General features: G+C 40.2%; 1 protein-coding gene across 1 annotated transcript in view; it reads left to right on the forward strand.

The window, feature by feature from the left end:
• Nucleotides 1–6,281: 6,281 nt before the first annotated feature.
• EPSTI1 (epithelial stromal interaction 1) overlaps nucleotides 6,282–23,445 on the forward strand; it is a 50,350-nt gene continuing 33,186 nt past the window's right edge. The window contains exons 1-4 of the mRNA XM_053970647.1: nucleotides 6,282–6,527; nucleotides 16,939–16,997; nucleotides 18,970–19,053; nucleotides 23,210–23,283. Coding sequence (XP_053826622.1) covers nucleotides 6,331–6,527; nucleotides 16,939–16,997; nucleotides 18,970–19,053; nucleotides 23,210–23,283 — 414 coding nt within the window. The 5' untranslated portion in view covers nucleotides 6,282–6,330. The remainder of the gene's footprint in view (nucleotides 6,528–16,938; nucleotides 16,998–18,969; nucleotides 19,054–23,209; nucleotides 23,284–23,445) is intronic.

Consider the following 23,445-nt stretch of genomic DNA (forward strand, 5'->3'; position numbering starts at 1 on the left):
CCTAAAGATTAAAGTTTCTGAGGTCAGGCAGAGAAGAGAGTATAATTGAAAGTTATCAAGGAAATCATGAGGCATATCATATAAAACTGTAAAAGTCAGTACTTGAGCCTTGCTGAATTGTCATGTGCATACAAATGAATGAAGAATAAATCCTCCCAGGCAGGATTAGAAGTTGTAAGAGTTAATTCTCCTAGAAGCATTTGTATATTTAATTACCACAATATACTATAAAAGTTAAAAAAACATGAGCTGTGGACTTCTAGTAATTTCTTTAGGTAATGTATTTGGAAACATAACACAGTAAAGAATGTAATGTTCTTTCTAGACACTATAATTGTCTGTATGACACCTTTGGTTGACTAGCTACCACAAAGTAGTATAATATATAAAATCCTGACTGGAACTAATCATGGCCTTTAGGAATTCAAAGAGTATAATTATTCCTTGTAGAAGATGGTACATATGCCAAAAAGCTCATGTATCTTTTGTGAATAAGTAAATCTATACTTTAAAAGCTGTTAAGAAAAAATATCTATTCAAGAATATAGTAAATACTATTTTAATAATGCCAGACTTCTCAAGGACGTTTTCCTTCTGGACATACAGCTGGAGCAATAGCTCTTAGAGATCTTTGTTTCTGATACCATTTGTGCAGTTTACCAGTTAATTTTGCCTCTTCCAATAGATTTTTTGCAGGTATTTTTATTAAATAAATAATTAATTTGTAGTCCTGATCGTTTTTATAACGTCAGACCTTTTTATAAGGTCAGACCTTTAAAACAGCCCTGCTTTATTATTTAGTGTTATTTATATAGCAATATATATATGCATAGCACCCTCCAAGCTAAAGAGCTGCTCTTAAAATGTACCAATAATCTTCAGGCACTGGACCTCAAAACAGCAAATTCTAGACACCAGGTTAATTATATTTTCAATCCCCACTTCCGTTTGCTGAAGCAGTATTCACTCAAGGAGAGGTGGACCTGCTGTAATGCTGTAATACTGTAGAGAAAGCAAGGGTCAATTTTCTTTCAGAGGATGGAAGATGATAGTTTTTGACAGGTACCGTCAATTTCAGCTTTTTGCAATAAAATGGGAAGGAAGTGTGTGCAGCATTTTACATCTCCTAAACAGATTGCCCAACACATCCACACACACGTACTTGTCAAAGCTAATGGTATTCTTTCTGCTGAACCTGACAAATTCCAGTCCTCAATCTAAACAAGAATAAATCTTAACCAAATGTTGACATTTTACCCTCCTCCAGGGGCTCCTCTCCAAGGAGCAGAGAAATTTCTCTTCTCCAGCATCCTCAGCTGTAACAATTAGTTCTATCAACTCTGCAGAAAGCGATCATCCTAATTGTACAGCAAAGTAGAGTACTCAGCCAGAAAAAACATTGGTAAAGTAAAATGCACCTCTAAAAATTCAATTCTTATTTTGCCATCATGGCATAACAGCTCAATAAGCACTGCTAATTATAGATATTCCTCTAGGGATATTTGCCATAATTTGCCATTGCTCTAAAATATGGAGATAAGTTCCCAATGATCAATTACTCAACATGCTATGTAGTATATTCAGCTGTGTGTCTTACCTACTTAGCCAAAATATCCAGGGAAAAAAGCTTTGCATGTGAACCCTTGAGCATCATATTCAGCTGCTGGACTAAGTGTTTTAGTGCTGATGACAAAGGAAAAAGCATTTCTCCGGCAATCAAAGCCTTCTGATACCATTTCCTGCCTTCTGATAAAAATAGAGTGGGTGGTATAAATGCTTGCCTGTCCTGGCTGTCCTTTCAAAGGTCTCCTTCAGTTTGATGCTTTTCTTCAGGCTTTAGGCTTCTAGTATCCTTAGATTAAATAAAAATCTTAGCTTTTAATGAAACATGTCTGTGGTTGTGGAAAAAACCCCTTAAAAATGCAAAACCTTAAAATGCCATCAACCAACAGTGAAATAATGAAGAATGAACAATTGTCTTCCGGGAAGGAAAGATAGGAAACATTACATTTGTTGAATTTTATGGGGGTTTTAATACTATTTCTTTCATAGAGGAGAGTTTTATCCTATCTAACATTCCCAAAGAAATGATGACTTGGCTGACCCAGTTCCCTTATAGTGAATAGAAAAGGTCTCTGATACCTCTCATTTTTGGTATAGTTCATGATACTGCAGAGTTGGAAATAAAGGTTCAGTACAAAATGTTCCTCCACAGAAGTTATTTTGTTTTATTATTGCAATTTCATGAGAAACACAGGTGAGGGAGGGAATATGACAATTCTTAGTATTTCACATGTCCACTGAGGAATTTTCTCAGAGCAACAGAAAGATCATTTTCTGTCTTTCTGTCTCCCACAAAATAAAATTTTAAAAATGGTTTTTAATAGATGGAGGCAGCAGAGCTTTAAAGACAAAAAAGCTTTATTTTGACACAGGAATTTTCTCACTCCTTTTCCTGTTTTCTCCCCTATCCTACTTGTGGGGAGGGAGGGAGCCACCAACTGTGTGAGGGCTCACTTGATAGCAAGGGCCAGTGCATCGCAGCCTCAGATCCAGTTAGGGATGTGCAACAGCTATAAATATAGCTCCTCAGATAGAATTGGCAGTCTAGATAGAATAGATAGAATTTGGTGGGTCTAGAAAAATATAAGTACTGAATTAAAATCCTGATGGAGGATTTGGGAAGGGTGAGATTTGGTGGTGTTTCAGGAGACTGAATACATTGGCATTCTGACGTTTCAGCATTTGTTTAACATCTACGACACTAAATAAAACAGGGCTGGAGGCTGATCCTTTTTTCTAAGCACAGCTAGTACAGACTCATATATATGCTGCCCAAGACTAGCCTCCACTAGACTAGAAGTAGCTAAGTGGCTGAGTGGATCATAGTGGAGGCAATATGCGTGTCCTTACCAAACTCCAAGCATCCTGAGAGCCTTAGGTGGTACTGCCGTGATGCTGGAACTTGATTATTATTTTGGGGATATTTCAGCTCAATGCATCTGAAGCAATGTAAGAGCTGGGTTGCAGCCTGTGAAATGCTGTGTTTTAGTAGCATGAAACTGAAGGGCTGATGAATGATACACTGGAGTATCACACAGAGGCTGTGGGGTGAGTTTGAGATTGCTGGGATAGTGATTGAAGAGATGTTTAGGGTGGACAAGGTAAATCTGGTACACTAGTTAATACTGACTTTCTGGGGGTCATGTCTGGCATGAACTGTCCTTAGAGCCAGACCTGGATATTGTCCTGGATAGAGTTAGTTTGGATTGTCCACAACAATCCATGAGCTATGAAATAAATTAGCATGGAAGCAATAAAAGTGATCAAGCTTCTTCTAGTGCTTGGGCTCATTTCACATCCCTCTTTTTTGAGCAATATAGATATAAATATTTTGATTCTACAGTTACTGTTTTCAGCCAAAAGTTTCTAAATTTCAACAGGAAAACTACACTAGATCTGAATTTTACATAACATTATAGGATTGAAGACACAGCAGCAGTGGCCACATTAATTATAATCAATTTTTGTAATTAAATATGGGTTATTAAGACATCAATCTGCGTGGGTAAGAACACTCAAGATGTCAAAGCTGGATTTTTACCAGATAGGGTGTCTGTAGGCACAGCTGTTATCCCACAAATCTTTGCAGTCCTCAGACATGATTTTGCTATAATTTCTGTGCTACTTCTAGTGCTTCTGACATCTCCTGTATTGACCCTCCAGTTCTATGGAGGAATATATAAGGAATAAGCTTCATGCTTGCTTTCATTTGTCAGCACCTTGTACATTAAATACATATATGTATTTGTGAAGGGAAGTGATGCAAGGGACTATGCACCAGTTCATCCCTTTACAGCACGCTGCCCTTGCACTCCAAAGTCTGCAGAATGATTTGTGTACAAATTAAGATCATCTCTGCTGCTGAGTATGTCAGGAGGGATGGGGGGGGCGGGGAGACACCATTGGTGCTGCCTTCTTGGGGCAGCCCTAGGAGATGTGTCCTTGTGGATATGGAAGCTCTAGGAGGTGAGCTGCTGGTGGCAGGGTCCCAAGGAGCATTACAACAACCAGGCAGCCTGTGGCTTTCCATATGGCATTTGACTTTACTCCTTCCCCTGCATGTGTGGAGAGTGCTATAAGACCTAGGTGGTCCGGGCAGTCAGGACACTTGGCCAGCGGTGTGTTTTTAGTGTAGCTTGATCAGCTACAGGACAAAGAGTTATGAGATCTGCACGAGTGGAGCTGGATCTCCTTAGTTCTGCTGCATTAACCTGGAGCAGCATTGCTAGTTCTTTTTTGCTTGGGTTAGAAATTGCCGAACATCTTTTATTTACTAATGATATTAAAAAGGTTGCTGGTTATCTCCAGCCCTGCAGATCCCATAGATACACTACCACTGGTTAGATGTGAGCACTCAAAGGATCTCCATTTTCAGTAAGTGGATCATGTATTTGTCCTCTATTCAGGTAGAATTAGGAAAGTCAAATTTTTCTGATTGAGCAAAAGGCTGAATTGGATTTTTTCAGGACCAATGCCTTAAGATTTATCTGAAGGTTAGTTTTTAGTTTCTCTTTCATCTTTCCTTGTACACTCATGCAAAATAGAAACTAAAAAAACCCTTGTGAGAGACTGGACTATGACTCAAAGGAATTGCCCGTTTGTGAAGGCACCAGGGTGCTTTGTTGAGACCAGGTTTGCAACTCACCAAGAATGAGATGAGTTTTTGGGTGTGTAATGACAAACCTCTGGACTGCAAAAGGGAGAAGGGATAAACTTATAACTGCCAGAGCCTACAAGCTGCGCTTTGAGGCCGATAAGAGGCAGATCTTGTGGAAACACAGTGGTGCTTTTCATCATGCCAAATTGCCCGCTCTTACACACACCCCCTGCTGATACATCAGACCTTCAATCGTCACTTCGACCAACAGCAACACTCAAGTCTCATTGTAAATCCAGGGGCTGTAGTTATCTATCTTCCTACTCTTACCCTTTCTTCCTTTTTTTTCCCTTGTACCTTTTAAGTGATATCTTTATGCTTTCATATTGGCGTATTAATATATATAATAATAACCAAAATGTCTATATAGCTGCTTTCTATTGCAACCAAATTGTTCATATATGTGAAAAATGAATATTTTATGATTGGCTTTTTGCAAATATTAAATTGAATACTATATGTATTATGTTATATTGATTAGAAGTGCTGTATTAACATTTTAATAGTATGGTAAATGTAGTTTTGTAGTTAAAATAGAAACTATGTATATGTTTTTGTTTTAAAAGAATGAGATACTCGCTTGGAGAGAACAATCCCTGAACACCTAAATCTTCCAGAGAAGAGGAATTTATGGTTCTCTTATCAGAAGAAGCTAATTTCTTCAGGCCTTGCTCAGATTCGAAGACACTGTGGGGATTAGAAGAAGGAGTTGACATATTCCAGACAGAGTTTCTTATTTTAAATAGAACGTATACATAACCATGAAGTATGTATGAATATGCAACAGTGTATGGTTTTTAAGGGTTATTCCTTTGTTCACAAAACATGCTTGTCATGGCTTAGGTGCCCGAGAGCATCCGGACGTCCGTAATTCTTTGCTTTTTATTGTCTTGTAATTGTCCTAACTCTAAATTTTACTGTAATTGTACTACTATTTTTATAACCATTTTATTATTATTAGACTTTTAAAATTTAAAAACCAAGTGATTGGCGTTTTCCACTATATATATATATATGCATGTATATATATATATACAGTGTTTGCAAATATATATATATATATATATATATACACGTGTATATATATATATATATATATATATATATTTGCAAACACTGATCATTCAGTGTTTTTTCACTCTAATCTGCCCCAAGAAATTTATTAACAAGAACCTGCATTACTTTCACCTTCAGGGGTGGGTAATAACACCCCCAAGAGTTATTCCCTCTGTCACAGGGAAGTGCTGGGTTAAAAAAAAGTCAGAAATATATCAGAAATATGTGTCAGAAATATATCAGAAAAACGTCAGACCTCCCCATACTTCTGCACAAACTGTTGTCACCTGGTTTATTAGCACAGATCAGCTTTGCTGTCACCCTGTGACCCCTGTCTGCCTGGGTGCTGTGACTGAGATGACGAAACTTGAGCTTCAGCTGGAGGATGCCTCAGAAACCAGTACATGTATTGGCATGCCCGCCAGCCCAAAGTTCAGGAAGGGGAGGAGTTTACCAGGAATTGAAACTGATTTCTGGCAACTCCGAAGTTTTGAGTGTTCCTCTAGCTGTAGCAGCAATCCTGGTTTCTGTCAAGGCAAAGTACTTGCAAAACCATGTCTGGCATGGGAGGATGGAAGGAAGGCAGCAGGTACAGGACAGCTACTTCCTTCAATACTCCATCTTCCTCTCGAGATAACCCCTTGCATGGCAACAGTGAAACGGAGAAGGGTGAAAACACCCAGAAGCTGACAGCATCTAAAGAGAAACAAGGAGGCCAAGCATTAGTGCACCAACAACAGCAGAAGCAGTAGTAAGTAACAAGATGATTTACCTGCATTGGGTGCCTGTTCTCCAGCTCACTCGAGGTGTACACCATTAAAGGTGAAAATACTTTATAGACAGCCTGCATGTGGCTGAGCACACAAGCAGCATGTTGTCATCTCCTTGGAGCTTCCTGCATGGGACCCAAGTTGTTCTGGCAGGCTTCTTGACAGCATGGCTTGTACCCTGTGCCATAGCAGTGGCCAGTTCTGTACCTTGGATACTGGCATACATAGTGTCTGGCATCTTTTTTCAAAGTTTCTTGCCATCTTTTTTCAAAGTGAAATTTCAAATCTGGTTCTAGCTCCCTGTTTTCTGTGTCTTCTAATATTTCATCCTGGAAAGTCTAAAAATACTTACTTTGGCTTAAGAGATGGATATAGGCTGCATTCCAACACTGCTCTGAATGCAGTCAAGGACACAGAACAGCTTCCAGGAACTTCATGCTCACTAAACTAAAACCAAAGCTTCAGCATTTGGTGCTTTATTGGAATCTATGCTTAGTCTCTCTCTTGCTTTCCAGTGAACAATCCTGAGATAGCTTGTATAAGCTGTGCCTTGCAGGTATAATACAGAATAGAAATGGAAAACTCTGTGTGTATGTGGTTTATGCAAGTATATTTAATATAAGTATACTTAGATGACCAAAGCTAAGTGTTTCTTCCTTTTCACCATTTTGCTTTTTCTGAGTTCTTAGTAACAATGCATGTAATGCCAAGATTATTATTATTGTTATGTGCTGATTTTGCTTAGCTTGCTTCTTTTTCTTCCGTCTTTCGAAGGGCAGCTGGCAAAACTGCAAACTGTTTCAGTTTCCTTTCCCTTCTTTCTGGGTGAAGAAGATGGAGCCACCTGTGGAGGAGGTGGCAGGCAGCTGATGGCAAGCAGAGGTCAGCAGCTTTCCACTGAAACCCATGACTGCTTGCCTATTGGGTGGTAATGATACAGGGACTACTAAGTGCCGAGTCCCTTTAAAATCCATCAGCGCTTTAATGACTGACTTTCAGGAGAGCAAACAACAATTCCTTAGTTACAGTCTGTTTATTTACTGCCGCTTCCAAATATGAAAAATTCTCTGTCTTGCCTGCTCTCACAGTGCCGGGTATCCACAGCAGAGCAAGGACAGCCCCGTTTGTTTATGTAGCTGTGATGTGTGCATTTTGTTGCTGTTTGGGTTTTTCTCGGGGGGAGGAGGGGGCAGCAGGGCTAGTGGGAGTTTTGCCATTGGCATGACTGTGTTTTCCCAGTTTGTCTGGCATACAAACCCCCTGGTACAGGTTAGGTGAATAATTAATCAATTGGTTTGCCAGAGCTCCCTGCAGAATTTAAGGCCAGAGCACATATAATCACACCAATACCTGTTCCCTCTTTCATCTTACATGATTCTTGCAGACATAAAGCTGTTGTGCATCCACTGCAAAGACTGAGTAGTGTTTTCTGCTATGTGAAAATATTCTCTCTGTGTCTTCATAAAAAAGAATTAGTTCCTAAATCTCAGATGTACAAATTAAAGTCTGCATTAGTATTCAGTTAATGAGAAGAGGGATGAGGGAAGGACAGGTTGAAATAGAAACCATATAATATGAGTGGGGAAACTAATACTGCAATAAAAAATGAACTGAATGAGAGTGGGGTTTGCATCCTTCCCTTTAGAAGGGGGATGCTACCTGGCAGTTTGAATGCGATGCAGCCACTTAAACTGCAATTTCCTTAACTAACACAGATTAAAGGAGAAGATAGCATCTGAAATACTGAAACAGAACAGTGGGGATCTTTATTCTTTAAAACAAAAATTGTTTCATTAATTATTACTTTGTTCATCTTCTCAAGCTACATTTCAAGAAAGATTTCAGATTAAAATATCATTTTAGCAGTGATAAAGCTGACTCAGCTTTTTAGCCACCAACCCATTTTAATATGACCTTTAAAATTAAAATACTGGGACACCCTCAGGTTCAAGTTCTCAGGTTCTGGGATAACAAGAGCAGTTGGAGACCTGAAGTTACAGGGTGACAGTAGGAGAAAAAAAGCATAGACTAGCATTACTAAAGGATTTCTGGAATATGTGTAGCAGAGGGAACATGAGGGGCCCAAACAGGATTGCTCCATGCCAAGTACTGTCTCTATGCCAGCTTCGGCTTGCTATTTTTTGGAAACAGACAGGGGTATGGTTTTACTGCCAGCAAAGCAGGAGTTGGAGTCTCTTTTGAAGGCTCTGTATGAATTGTTTCAATGCAAACTCTCTGTCTCAGGCTGTGAGAGAAATTGGGAGTGGGAAAACATCTCAGGAGCATCTTATGGTCAGATTAGGGGACCTTTTGTTTAGATTGGACGCATGAAATATGTGTGGGATGTAGCATGTTGCAGTCCTGTTCAGTACTCGATATTCAAACTGGACTGCTAACAATACAAGGTGGGCAGCTGGTATTAGAGTTTAGATAGTTTTGCTTTGGAAAAGCCCTCATATGATGTGTCAAGGGCGAGAAGTGACAATAAAATGGTCCTAATTAAGAAAAATACTTGTTCAAATGCAAAATTGAAGTCACACTCTGCACATCCCCATCCAGTTATACATAGAATGTGGTTTCAGGCCATGGAGAAAAAAGTCACCAGGATGACAACAGCTTGAAACCGCTTATAATAATAAACTTGCATTTAAGTGGATTCACTTTGTCTGCTAAGTGCTATGAAATTAACTTGTAGAAAGCGAATTCCCAAATTGCCCCCGTTCATACCTATTCAGAAACAAAAGTCTGTACAGAAGAAAGGTGGAGGAAAGTGGGGAAATTAGAGGGTGAACTATAGCTAGTGCCTGAAAAAGAAACTGCTGCCTCCATTCAGCAGTCTGCCTTTAGCACCTTTAAAGCTGCCAAGAATAATATTGGTTCTGGTAAAATACATTAAAAACTGAAATGCAAAATAATAAAGCCTGAAGATATATTGCTGCACAGCTGGTAACAGTCCCTCATCATTTTGTCTGAAAGGAGAGCAAACTTGCTAGAATGCTTGACTCAAGAAATTGTATTCTTTGACCGCCGGAGCCAAATATATCAATCTATCAATCTATCTTCCTTTTCCAGTGTTAATGTGGAATTAAAAAAAAAAAAAGGCAACAAAAAAAAACCATACAAAACAAAAACAACAACAACAAAAAAAACCAAACAAAAAAAAACAACAACAAAAAAAACCACACACACAAAAAAAACCCCACAAACAAACACCCAAAAAACAAAACAAAACAAAAAAAAACCCAAAATATTTATGGTGTTATAAGACCCCCTCATCCTATTGCTGACAGACTATACTTAGCAGCTCTGATTTTTTTTTTCTTTCATGAACTAAAGTTTCTTTAAAATAAAAAAAAGTTGGTCTACAAAACTGTAGGTGGATTTTTAGCAAAACACTTGTTTTGTCCACTGCCCAGCCACTGCTGGGAGTGCAAGACAGGTAGTTTGAATTATGGAAAATCTGTTCAGAGTTTAGCTCTCCACTTGCTGTAGAGGGGAAGTCTCCCAACTCTGTCTTTCAGGCTGATGTACTAATATTTACAGCCCAGTGGAGCGCTTGAGACATGCCCAGCTTCACTGTGGTCAGTAGTCAGCCTTTTCTCCAGGCACAGGATTGGTGGCAGGGTCTATGTAAGTCAACAACTATACTGTCAGTCTGGATGGTGGGGGTTGCTGTTCCATGTAATGCTTGGGGGAGGGAAGGAAGTCCTTCCATATTGTGTATTAGAAGGCTTTTTTGAAGGAGCTTGTTTTGCATAAACCCTGACATGTTCTCTTGATGCATAGCTTGATGAGGAGCTGTGACGAGGTGATGAATAAGGAATGTATGGAAGGATGCTGCGTTTGGGCAGGGGCAATGAAAGGACAAATTCTCTGATGCAGAGACAGTGGAGAAGGAAATACATAGTTGAAAAGAAGCAGGGAAGCAGAGATGAACACGCCACTAGCTCAAATCTCAGTGTTTGTGTGATGCAGCATCTGACCTGCTGAGCTCTCCAGGCACGCTGGCAAGCCTGACATGCAGCACATGCACGCCTCTGCAGGGGAGAACTCTGCTCAGCACTTGGTGCTGCCAAGCCCAGCGCCTGGCCTGCCCACGGATGATGCTCCATGCTCCTCAGGGCTAGTGATTACCAGGTGCTCCAGCTGGCTCTGGCATGCTCCCTACATGCCTACATCCCTCTCCCTACATCCCTGACACTGTGCTGTGCTGAGGGAACTGAGCTGCTCTAGCACGTGGGGACAGCACGAGCATGGCCATGTCTGACTTTTCTAGACTTTACTGGGTCTGATGGAGATCTACAGCGCTGCCACAGTGAACTCTGCCCCTTTGGTGTAATCTGACCACAAGCACAGGCTGACTAATGGCACATTAGTGTTTCAGAGGAGAGAAAGCTGTGCTGTGAGCCAGGTTTGGGCTGAGGGCTACCCCTTGGCTCCCTGATTTGATCCTTCAGGGTGGCAATTTCCTTGAGTCTTCAGAAGGTGGTTGAGATTATCCAAAACAGAGTACTGGCTGAAGCACCTGCCCTTCTTTCTGATGTGCTAAGACTACAACAAGCTGCTGAGTCTGATCCTCATCTAAACTGTTGGAAATTCAGTTCCAAGTTTCCGTTTTAGTCTTTTGACCAAATTTTAACTTCAGGAATTTCTCTACAAGCATGTTGGTAATGGCAGAACTTTCAGATCTGTTTCTTTCCTGCAGATTTCTGACTCTTACTTTCTCCTGCACTACTCTCTGCTGCCCTCTCTCTTCTCATTCTTCCCTCTTGCAAGTTCACTTCAGGTTTAAACTTTTTGCTTTAATCCTCACAATGCCAAAAATGTTGTCTTGTCTTAATGAAAGGGATCAGATACAGAAGTGAGTTACCCTGGTTTAATAATCTTCCAGACACTTTTTGAACTGTATTAATTAAATGCATTCCTGGCCTCTGGCAAACACAGGACAAAATCCATGGAGGTAGACTTTTGGTGATAAACATTTCCTTCTAATGTAATTCATTTTCTGCCTCTCATGTTAAGAGCACACTTGCAGTGAGGATGAATCAGACAGTGTGTAATGCTAAGCCCCAGTAAATCACTTTTGTCTCTAAGCTGCAAACTGGTAAGATGATGCCACTGATAAAGATGGAAAGCCAGAACCCCAGGCCTGCATGTAAGGTTTGTACACTTTCCTAGAGCTCTGCTTATGGCACTGCTGGGACACAGAGCATATTGCTCAGCTGAGGTCTAGAATTGTGGCTGTCAATTATCATTAGCATCTGGCTGTGTGTGCATTGCAAAATGGAGATACCTACAGGACAGTTATCCACTTGCTGGGATTTGGCATCTTGTAGCCCTTTAATTTGGCAGCTTCTGTGCTGCTCAGCAGCATGGGGCTGCTCCATCAGGCATGGGAGCTTTGGTGAAAACAATACTTTGTGGTGGTGTGGACTTGACAGCTCTTAAAACACTCCCTGATAAATGAATGCAAAGTTCAGCTTAGTGTATCTTTGAAGGAAATTCAAGAGGTGGCTTTGGCAGTTTGATCACTTTTAAGTTCAGTTTTAACATACTATCTAATGCAGTATCTCACCCTAGGTCCCTCCTCTGGCTGAATCTGCCCATGCCTCCTTCCTAAGCTTTAGTCATTTTTTTGCTCTCCAACTTCATTCTCCTTATTTCTGTCTGTTATGCAGAGTACTCTGCTCAGCAGAGCAAGATATTTGGCTTTCAGCTCTGTGACATTCATGTACCAATGCACCCACGGAAATAGTTCATAACACCCATTCCTTTTGTAACACTTTAAACAATTTCACACTTCATTTGAATATATCTCCTGTGGTAGATGGCTGGAGTGGACTTGAGGAAAAACTGAAGAGCACAGCTCTGCAAAAACCATTACCAGAACAGCAGTCCTCATGTGTTTTTTTCAGTTTTAGAAATAAACTATTTTATACAAACCTGAAAGAAAGTAGAACAGAAGTTGCTATTGCCTAAGCCTTTAAAGCACTGAAGAGGTGTCCTTGAGAACTAGGTGTCCTAGTTAGAAGAGTAGACTTACACATATAATTCAAAATTTAAGTTTTCAGACATGCTGTTCCTAATGTTACTGATCACTCAAAGTGTAAACTATCATTACAGATTACCTATGAATGTATTGCATGTTTCTCCTGACAGAAATGTTTTATATCTCTCTCTCTCTCTGTATGTGCTGGTTTTGGCTGGAGTAGAGCTTATTTTCTTCATAGTAGCTGCTGTGGGGCTACGGTTTGGATTTGTGGCCGAAAGTGTGTTGATAACACAGAGATGTTTTGTTATTACTGAGCAGGGCTGACACTGAGTCAGGGTCTTTTCTGCCTCCCACACCACCCCATCAGAGAGAGGGCTGAGGGTGCACAGGAAGTTGTGAGAGCTGTGGGACAGCTGACCCCAACTGGCAGAGGTGTATCCCATAACATATGGCATCATGCTCAGCATGCATAACTGGGGGACAGGGAAGGAGGGGTGAGATATTCAAAGTGATGGAGTTCGCCTTCCCAAGTCACCATTACATGTGGTGGAGCCCTGCTTTCCTGGGGATGGCTGAATACTTGCCTTACCATGGGAAGTGGTGAATCCATTCCTGCTTTGCTTGTGTGTGCAGCTTTTGCTTTACCTGTTAAACTGTCTTTATCTCAACCCATGAGTTTTCTCATTTTAACCCTTCTAATTCTCCATCCTATCTCATGGGGGGTAGAGTGAGCGAGCAGCCATGTGGTGCCTAATTACTGACTGGGGTTAAACCACAATGATATATTGTTACATAGGCATTTCTAATCCCACAGCTGTGGTATATTATGTATATCTGCTTGAAAAATCATAGGGGGTTCTTTTTTTTTAAATTTCAATATAGATACATTCTCTTATTGGGTTATAACTTTCTTACTTTCATTAATATCTGTTCAGTCTGTGTAATGAGTCAATACATTCCCATTTTCTGCAGAGAAAATAAAACAAAAAACACTCATCAAGATTAATATGATCCATAAAGGCAGAAGATGATTTTTATTTTTGAAGAGTTATAACTGGGGTAAGATGTTCTTTCTCCCCCTTCCAGTGACTTCTCTATTTGTATTTATAAAACAACCCGACCTCAAAGACAGGCTTAAATGTTATAACAATTAGAATCATTATTAGGGAAACTGTAAAGTTAAATTCTTTATAATCTTTTCTGTCTGTGGACTTTGAAGCACTTCATATATTGGTATAAAGCACAAAATTCTGCACATCTCTGATAGCTTCAAATCTTCACATTTCCTTAATTGCTCCCCAGGTAAGTAGGATAATTTGCTCCAGACTTATGGCTACTGTGGCAACCCAGAAACTGACTGGAATATTAAATTGACAGGCTGTAGCAGGTTTTATAGGCTTAACTGGATCAGAGATTTTGCCTGAACAAAGAAATTACAAAGAAATATCCTGCAAACTGGATAAAAACACAACGAGAAAGCTGCTGGTGGGTTTTTGTATTAACTTTGTTTCCTTCAAAAAGAGAATCTCGAGAAAATAAGGAATTTTAGGTGCAGATTTTAGAACGTGTAGGGCAGGTGGAGTTTCTCAGGCAACAGCTCATTTGGCTCCTCTCCTGTTGGGTTAAAAGGCAAGGAACCAGTTTGGACCCTGACTTTCACCCCTCACACAAGAAATTTACCATGTACTTACTCCTCCTTCCCCCTGATCAGAGAATCATGGAATGATTCTTTAAGAGACCTTAAAGGTCATCTAGTTCCAACCCCCCTGCCATGGGCAGGAATCCTTCCTCTAGAGCCCCATCCAGCTTGGTCTTAAACACCTCAAGGATGGGGAACCCACAACATCTCTGGACAACTTGTGCCAGTGCCTCACCACCCTGCCAGTAAATAATTTCTTCCTAGTATCTAAGCTAATCTTGCCCTCCTTCAGTTTAAGGCCATTCCTAATCCCAGTACCCAAACTCTGGCATATCTTTCCAGAGACCAAGGTGAATACTATAAAGTTAGATAAACTGAAAAATGCTCCCCCTGCCTTTTTTTTTTTTTCCTTATTATTTCTAATCATAAGTAAAACAAAGCATTAGATAAAAGACAAAGAAATGTTGGTGTCCTGTTCTCCCCTTCCCTCCCCCACTGAAGACTTGGCATCCTCACTTTCTTTGCCTTTATTTCAATGAAATTGAAATGAATTTTGCTTTTTAATAAACACTGTTTTAAACACCACAACTCTTAATCTGCTCTCTGGAAAACAGATGGTAAATGTACTGTCACCTCTACCTCTTTGGTAAACTGATTGATCTTTGCTGTATTTCATGTGCAGTCCTTCTGAGGTGTTGATGATGAGGCTACAGTCAGGTACCAGAAGAGTGGGCCCCACCTGGCTTCTTGGGGTCTGAGCCTTCCAGGTAAAAAGCAGAAGTAGATGAAGGAAATTATTCATGGCAAAAGGGCTAGATTTGATAACATGATTTCTTATACATGTTCAGACAAGCCGAGGTCTTTTTTAAAAAAATGTATTATAACTTAAAATAAATCAACCAGACAAATGCTGTTTGAAGTCATCAAAGTACATGGTATAAAAACTCTTCTGCCCCCTAGTGCTGTGAAGCAGCGTGGTATCTTAGATGCACTGATCAGTTTTTGGGAGGGGAAGATATGTAGCATTGCAACCTACAATTTCAGCCACTTTTATCACTGCCAAAGGGAAGGGAGGAGAGTTTAAAAGGTACTTAATAATTTTTGTGTATGAACTTGAGAGAAATATGATCTTAATATCTGAAACCAAAACAAAATCTATAAAAAAGTCTTGAAACAGATACATGGTGCAGCAGCTTGTTAAAGGCACTTTGGCATAAATTGGAAATGCTACCACTCAATCAAATAGAGAAAAATCTGAAACATCACTGATGGGGAGTGTTATGCCATAAGTGAGATGTGTTCTCAAAGCTTCTTTTAAGTAATGTTTGCCACTGGAGCATTGCTGCACTCTTCACTCCAGCCTTTGAGGGTCTGGGATTCGGTGGAGACTTGCAGAACAGTCTCAGTGTCTCGGGGGCACCAAAGTGTGCTGGCAGAAAGGGAAAAGATCATATAAAACGGCACCATTAGAGCTTACGGCTCTATCTTTACTAGTTTAATCTCATAAATTAATCCACATCCTCCTAGAATAAGTCTTCAAAGAGAAAGAGGTAATTGGATATAAATACTCTCTTACCAAACCCTGAATTACAGTGATATGGCAGCAGGCAGCTTTGGGCGCTTTGATCTCTGCATGATTTTCATTCCCCTTTTAAGCCTTAGTCTTGGGCCATATTGTTTCATTACTTTTCCACTGCCAACTTCTCTCTCTGCTTACTAGTTTGTCCTCTACCTGCTCCCTGTGTCCCTTCCTGAAGAGGCTCAGCTTTCTCCCCTAATTATTCTTTGGTAGCTGTTCTTCTCCTTGTGCTTTCCCTGCAGTGAAACCAGATGAAATATTTGTGCCCACACTTGCATATAAAACCCTGCCAAGACTCTGATGTGTGGGGCCAACTGCTGCTTAGTGCATTTCTGGTAAACCTGCACCCCCATGGCACAGCTTCTGATAAGTGGGAGTTGTGTAAACTCCTACTCACACAATACACCATGGAGATAAAACCCTTTGTCTTCTCCAAGTGGAACTGACATGTTTTCATCACTCTTTTGATCACCTCGAGTCTCTTAATACACTCTGAACCCTGGCTTGCCTCTTTGCTGTCACATTAGATTGATAACTCCTTGAGACAACAACTGCATTTTGAATTAAGTCTGGCAAAACAGTCCCCTTGTCCTGATTCAGTGAGTCGCACCTTAGGCATGACAGCAAGATGAATATGCCCAATGAATTCCTGGTGCCTGAAAATGAAAGGCTGACAAGGAAACTGAGGCTCAGGCTGAGAGTAAGTCATCTGGGTCCATCACAGACAGTGTGACTTTGCGCATTCCTTGGACTACTTTTGGGCAGACTGCTTAAGTCCACAAGGCGCTTGGTGTCCACAAGGTAAAGGGTGAGACTGCCAACACCAGTGCTCTTCCCAGTAGACAGTGGTCTTCCACATGGAACTTTTTGATTCAAGGAAGTGATTTGATTTGAAATGCATGAGATTTGAGGTCAGCAGTCTAGAGTAAGATTTGAATAAGAACAGCAAAGGCTATGCTAAAAGTTCCTGAAAATATTATCCTTGGTATCTGCTGCCAATTACAAATATAACATGTATTCCCAGAGTACTTACCAAAAATTCCTAAAGAGCTGAATCAGAATAAATACTCACTTTTCTATGAAGTTGTTTGCTACAACAGCAGGAAACTGACTTCGGTGATGAAGGAACACTTCCTGATTTTGTGTGAACAGGAAAAATAAGAGTGTATTCTTTCATTTTAGTGTTGGCCCATATGTCTTGGTAACTCCAAATGAAACCAGAAGAAAACAGTTGCAGCAAAGTAAGTTGAGTTGTCTAATATCATAATACACTATTTCTACTTGAATAACTATGGGGTTTTAGCATTTTATTGCTCTTGCAATTTTTATCCTCATTTTTACAATGCTTTTTTATGTACCAATATGACAGTAAATGCCAATGCTATGAGCATTCTCCATGATCATGTAGCTTTTCTTAAGTGTGACTCATCATCTGGCTTCACTTCATGCAGAATAAATCTTATTTGGAAGGGTTTTGGTAATTTCAGTGCAGGAGTTCAAGATGGCTTCTACAAGACTATGCTGGAATTAGCTCTATCCAAATTTTACAGGATGGAATTCATATTGGGAAACTTTGCACAGTCTCAGGAGGACGAAGAACAAAAATATAAATAAGAAATATTTTTGAAAATACTCCCATGTGGAAACAAAAGCAACTGCAGATGCTGTTGGTTCTTGAAAATGCATTTGAGTGTAGGTGATTCTTCTACCAAATCTGGTAAAAGTAATTTTAGGTGGAAAGTATTTGTGGATATATGTTCACTTTTTCTTAGCTTTGAGTCTTGCTGGTGAAAGTAGCTAAGCGGGAACACCCTGAACCTCTACCAGAAAGATCAGGCATATGTTGAAATCTTTTACTGGCAAAGTTACAGCCAGAGTCAGATGTGAAATAAATTCTGTATACAGAGGTGACTGATTGAGCACAGCCGTCCTACACATCTGGGCATTGATTCATGCAAGACATGAAAGCTGAAAGGAGTGAGTCAGCACTTCTCATGTCTTGAGTCCTCAAGGAAATGGTGCAATTAAATCCTTTCTTCTCAAACATTGTGAGTTTGGCTGAAATGCTTTACCGGTAGGCTGGTATGGTTTGGGTTTCCTTTGGTTGCAAGAAAGAAAATGGACTTATAATGAACCAAACTATAATCCTTTTGAAGGAAGAATAGCAGCAGATCATCTTAGACCTGACTGTGATGTTAACAGCCACACTGCTGCTGCTCTAATAAAGATCTGTTTTCACTTTGTGGTGCCAGTGTGAAAGGTCTGAAGCATGTCAAGTATTTCTGTCTTGGACACTGGCAGAAATAGGACCTCACTGAATGCAGTCTCTACTTAAATGGTTGTTTTAAAGGTGAAATAAAAAGCTGTTCTCTGTCATTTCGGTCTTTTTGGAGGCTTACCCAAATACTGGCTTTATCCTCTTAGAGGAGGGCTGGTGTTAGCCTCCAATAGCCATAGCTAGCTATTAGGATACACAGAGTGAAATAAGCTCCTAGAGCAACTGAAGTGCTAGTGTAAAACATAGCTCCTCTTTTCATAGGCTTTGTTGGCCTTGCTTGGAAGGAAGGAATTGAAAGGAATTGTTGTATTTTTCCCTCTGTCAGTCAACATAGAGAGAAGTTATATCAGCCATCCTAGAGCATATGGTTGCACCCCGGCTGTATTGACTTGCACTGACTAAGCTGGGAGCTTGCTGCCCATCTCACATGTGGGTGCCTATGTTGAACTGTCTTAATTTGAAGCTGATTCATGCATTCCTCCTGTTTTTATTTAGGGAGCATGTGGTTGGGAGGGAAAATTACTTTTCATTTCCCTGCTGGGGAGCATTACACCACAAGGATTTCCCTCTATGCAGCAGTAACATCTTCATTGTAACAACTTCTGCTTTACCTGCAGCAGCAAATACTATGGCACTTACCTATAGGTCCCCAGGGGTTAAAAAGCCGTCTATTAGTAGTCTCCTAGCTGGTTTTGGCTTTACTTTTGAGGTTGAGTCCTAGGGTTGTTCACCATTACAGACTCAAGTTAGGGAAAATGTTTGCCCTATTAGCTAATTACTGCAGTGACTGCGTAACCTCTTGTGGCGGTGTCTGAGTCTCTTGAGAACCAAGTTGTTCCTGGATGGTCTTCAGGATTACATGCAATTAGCAGTAATGGCTGCTTGTTAGTATTCCTCTAACTTCCATATATTTATTTCTTTTCATACCTGCTCAGTTGCTAAGAAAGAGCTCGATGACCTGGAGCAATGGAAGAAAGAACACAGGCCAGGGCCAATTACATTGGTGCCACAGAGACTGGGTAAGACATGTAAATCAGCAATTGAGAATTGCAAAATTAAATTTTCCAAGACATGAGAAATTTTTAACTTTTTCTCGCTACTAATTAAAGAGATTCAGTGTCAATAAGGGCTGACATGAATATATTGTATGTGCTCTGTGCTTCTTGATGATCGTGGCAAGGAAGATGTTTCTGAAACAAAACAGCACAGATTGTCACTCAAGAAATCTGTCAAGGGCAGAGTAGAAAATCTGCACTAACATTTGGGGAAAAGAGGTGGATTAATCCTCCTGCTGTTTACACTGTCTGTAGTTGATCTCTCTGAGGGGGCACGCACTCATCATTAGTGTGAAGATGGACAGCATGTGGGAGACCCTCCAGTTACCTGTAAGAAAACTCCTCTGTGTCTGTGTGTGCTTTCCTGGCTGCTGGCTCTTGAAGAGGCAAAAATGATCCCTGCATCTTCAGCATTTGCAGGCTAAAAGTGTGTGAAGCCCTATATTACCAATTTTTTAAAGGTAACAGACAAGTAAATGAAAAACAGGGTAAAAAGCTGCAAGAACTTAAACCACCCTGAACATAATTGATGTGTTTGCTAAGATAAGCAAGATGTTTTCTAGATGGGTGGGGGAAAGTGTAGGAGATATCTTCAATTGCAACCACTATAAAGTACTGAATTTAGTGATATTTCTAACTTAGTTTAAAAAAGTTTTAGAAAAGAAGAGCTACTCTTCCTTACCTTGGCTGTTGGAGGAGAATTTGGGGTGCAAAGTGCAGGAGGTAGTCTGCTTTGACCTGCAAATTAAGTTCTTTCTCTGCCAGGCTGCACAAGATGAGTTTGCTGTGGTGTACAGTGTATAAAAATAGACAGCAGGTGGAAGACAGAGGAGTTTGAACTGACTCCAACCCAGATCTGATTTTTGGCTCAGGGTGATCCTGGTCCCACATGTTCTGCCCTGCAGCTGAGTCACAGTTGTTTGCAGTAGTGGCAATGCCCTGTATGCCCACCATCATGTTCAGTTGTGTGGCCAGACACAGTCTTTGTGAGTTCACATGTAACATTTGCTTCTTGCTTGTGGGTAGTTTCTAGAAAACATACTTCTGTCACAAGGAGACCATAGAGCTTTTTGCTGAAGAAAGTGAAATCTGGAAAAAGAAATTTGGCATGTTTGCTGTGTGCGGGCTGGCTGCGTGACTAAAGGTGTCCCTTAAAGCTGCAGGGACTGAGTGTCTGGAGTCTTAACTTCTGGCCCTCTGCATTTTAAATCCTTCTGGGCAAAGAAGAAACTTAAGAGGGAAAAAAAATATTAAGTAAAAAAATATGATGTCATTAGTCACTCTCTAGCTGCCACTTAGACTCCTGGATGCTGAGACACAGGTACTGTGTTCAGTGCCTCTGAAAAGAACTGAGGTGCAAAGATTATTAGAACATATCATTGCCACAGGAACAAATCTGGAGCTGAAATGGCATCTCTAATTTTACCCCTGTAGGTATTCATTAGGAGAAAAAAGTATCATGTTATTTTCTCAGAGTGATTTTAAGGGACTGAAGAAGTTGAAGCTTCTTAAAGTTTTTTAACATTTGTGGTTTCCACAGGGAAATAAGTATTCTAGATTTCAACTCTGTAATATTTGACTGCCAAACTTTCAGGCATCATGGAGAGATGAGAGCAATGAAGGATGCAAGTTCTACTCTCCTACATAAGCAACAAGTGGAGCAACAAATCATGCCTGATAAATGCAACAGTCTCTTTTCTGCTATTATTATATATGATCACAACATCCTCTGACTTCAGTGAAGCATTTGACACGTTACAGCCAAGGCAACTTGAATGGATTAAACCTGGCTGAAAGGCTATAGGCAATTTCTAATAATGATGAGAAAAATGTTTGTTCCAAAACTATGTCCACCAGTACTGACAAAAAAACTACAGTGCACAAATGAAATTTTGCTATTAAAAGGCTAAAAAAAAGAGAAAGATTAGGCATCTAAGAGGTTTAAAAACCTGTTTAGCAGCAGTTTTATTTTCTAGACCTGGGGAAGAGACACTCTACAATGCCAGCTGTGGATATTCTCAGTTCAGTCAGAGAGAAAAAGAGACATTTCTACCAGGCTGGGCCTGGGAGAGAGTTGGAAAAGAATGTAAATATTTCTTTATCTCTCTTGTTGTTCACATTGTTTATAGATACGTTCTGCCACCGTGCATGATTCACAGCGCACCAATGGTGTGAGATGTTTTTACTTTAAGACCAATGAAGTTGGTCTGCACATGTTCCCTCTAAATAGAGTGGTGCATTTGAAATAAATCAGTTTTCTTCTCGCCTTCTGAACTGGAGTTCTCTCTGTTCCCATCCTGCCTCAACAGCTGTATGTGTATTGCTACTCTAAGCTTATTGCTTGTATACTGCATGGCCATTCTCTCTGGAGAACTTATCTTAGGGATTTATTTGAGTCCACAGAAATGTTGCCATGCTTAGGGTATTGATCTCCCATTCACAAAATGGGAATGTCACAAAAGCTCCTAAAGATTAGTTACCTTCCATTAGTAAATGGAGAGAGCTACCTTTAGACAAGAGTGATCCCTCCTGCAAGGCCTAGTATTTCTTACATTTCTGAAAGGTCTTAAAATTCATAGAATGGTTTGGGTCTGAAGTAAACTTAAATATCATTCAGTTTTACTCATCCTTCTGTGGGCAGGGATACCTTCCACTAGACCAGGTTGCTCAAGGTGCAATCCAACCTGGCCTTGAACACTTCCAGAGATGGGACATCCACAGCTTCTCTGGGCAACCTGTGCCAGTGCCTCAGCACCTCACAGTGAAACATGTCTTTATTATATTCAATCTAAATCTCTCCTCTTTCAGTTTAAAGCCATTCTTCCTTGTCCTACTACTATATGCTCTTGCAAAAATTCTCTCTCCAGCTGTCTTGTAGGCCCTTTCAGGTACTGAAAGGCTGCGAGGAGGTCTCCCTGGAGCCTTCTTCTCTCCTGGGGAAGCAATCCTGGCTCTCTCAGCCTTCCTTCATAGGAGAGGTGCTCTAGCCCTCTGATCATCTTTGAGGCCCTCCTACGGACTCAATTCAGCAGGTCCATGACCTTCTTGTACTGAGGACTCCAGAGCTGGATGCAGCACTGCAGGTGGGGTCTCACCAGACTAGAGCAGAGAGGCAGAATCACATTCCCTTGACTGGCTGCCCATGCTGCTTTTGCTACAGCCCAAGATATCAGGTAGCACAGATTGGTCCAGCTGCTTCTGTAGAATTAGGAGTCACATAGAGGGGAATTTCTCATGAAAACAACTGGGGAAGTACAGCTCCCATCCTCAGAATGGAGTGAGGGCTGTTGTAATGTTTTGCATCAACTGAAGGGAATAAATAATTTCTTTCCTACAGCAAGAAAATACCTTGGAAAATACAGCAGAGTAATAGAATCAAAGGCACTTCCTCAATCCCTTAAGACCAAGTATCACTTTCTTTCTGTGATTAGTTTTTTTGTTGGTTGATTGGTTGTGGGGATTTTGTTTCTTTTTATTGAAGGCTGAACATTATGGCCAGAACTTTAGATGTTCACAAAAGAGAGTCCATGGCTTTGGAAAAGGACACTTTCTACTACTTGGATATGAATGTGAGGTCTGTGGGAAAAGGCTTTTACTTCCATTTCAGAAAGGGGGTTCTTCCTTGAGCCCCAAGACATTATTTAGAAAATATTAAAATGATAGCATCCCACTGGAGCTGGCAGAGTCCAAGATCCTAAATTTGATAAAAGAGAAACTTTTTAGCAATAGAATTTCTGACTGTATGTGTGTGACAAACTGAGTAAAGGTAGGGATAGCTGGATATGAAAATGAAAACTCACCTGCAAAGCATGACTGATTTTCTGAAAATGGAATAGTTCCTCAGTAAACTGATCATACATTGTAGAGACATATTTGTTAGTAGAGTGGATGATACAGTGGATGCTCTGTAAATAATAGGCAAGTGCTTTTGATGGATGCAAAAAATGATCAAAAAGGTCTCCTATCTGTTCTCTTTAATGTCAGACAGCTACTGTAATTATGAAAAATTTCCTGTATATGCATACATCCAATCTGTTATATTGCTGTATTCTGAAATGACTGGCATTTGCAGTTAAAATGCTCATACAAAGTGCCATTTATATTTTTGGGTTTTTTTAAGGTGGAAACGAATCAGAGGCTCAAGTACGACAAAACCAACAAATGATTCTCATGCAATCTAAATACCAGAAAAAGGTCAGTAAGAATAAATGTGTTTATTTATTTTTAGGACTCAAAAGAAAACTTTTCCTGTAGTGTTTTGTATGACTATAAAATGAACTCACAGCTGCTTGACAGGAGAAAGTCATGAAACCTGAAGGAAGCAGCAGAAAATCAGAAACTAATGTTCTGCACCAA

This window comes from Vidua macroura, chromosome 2 (genome assembly GCF_024509145.1).
Source record: "Vidua macroura isolate BioBank_ID:100142 chromosome 2, ASM2450914v1, whole genome shotgun sequence".
Taxonomy (NCBI): domain Eukaryota; kingdom Metazoa; phylum Chordata; class Aves; order Passeriformes; family Viduidae; genus Vidua; species Vidua macroura.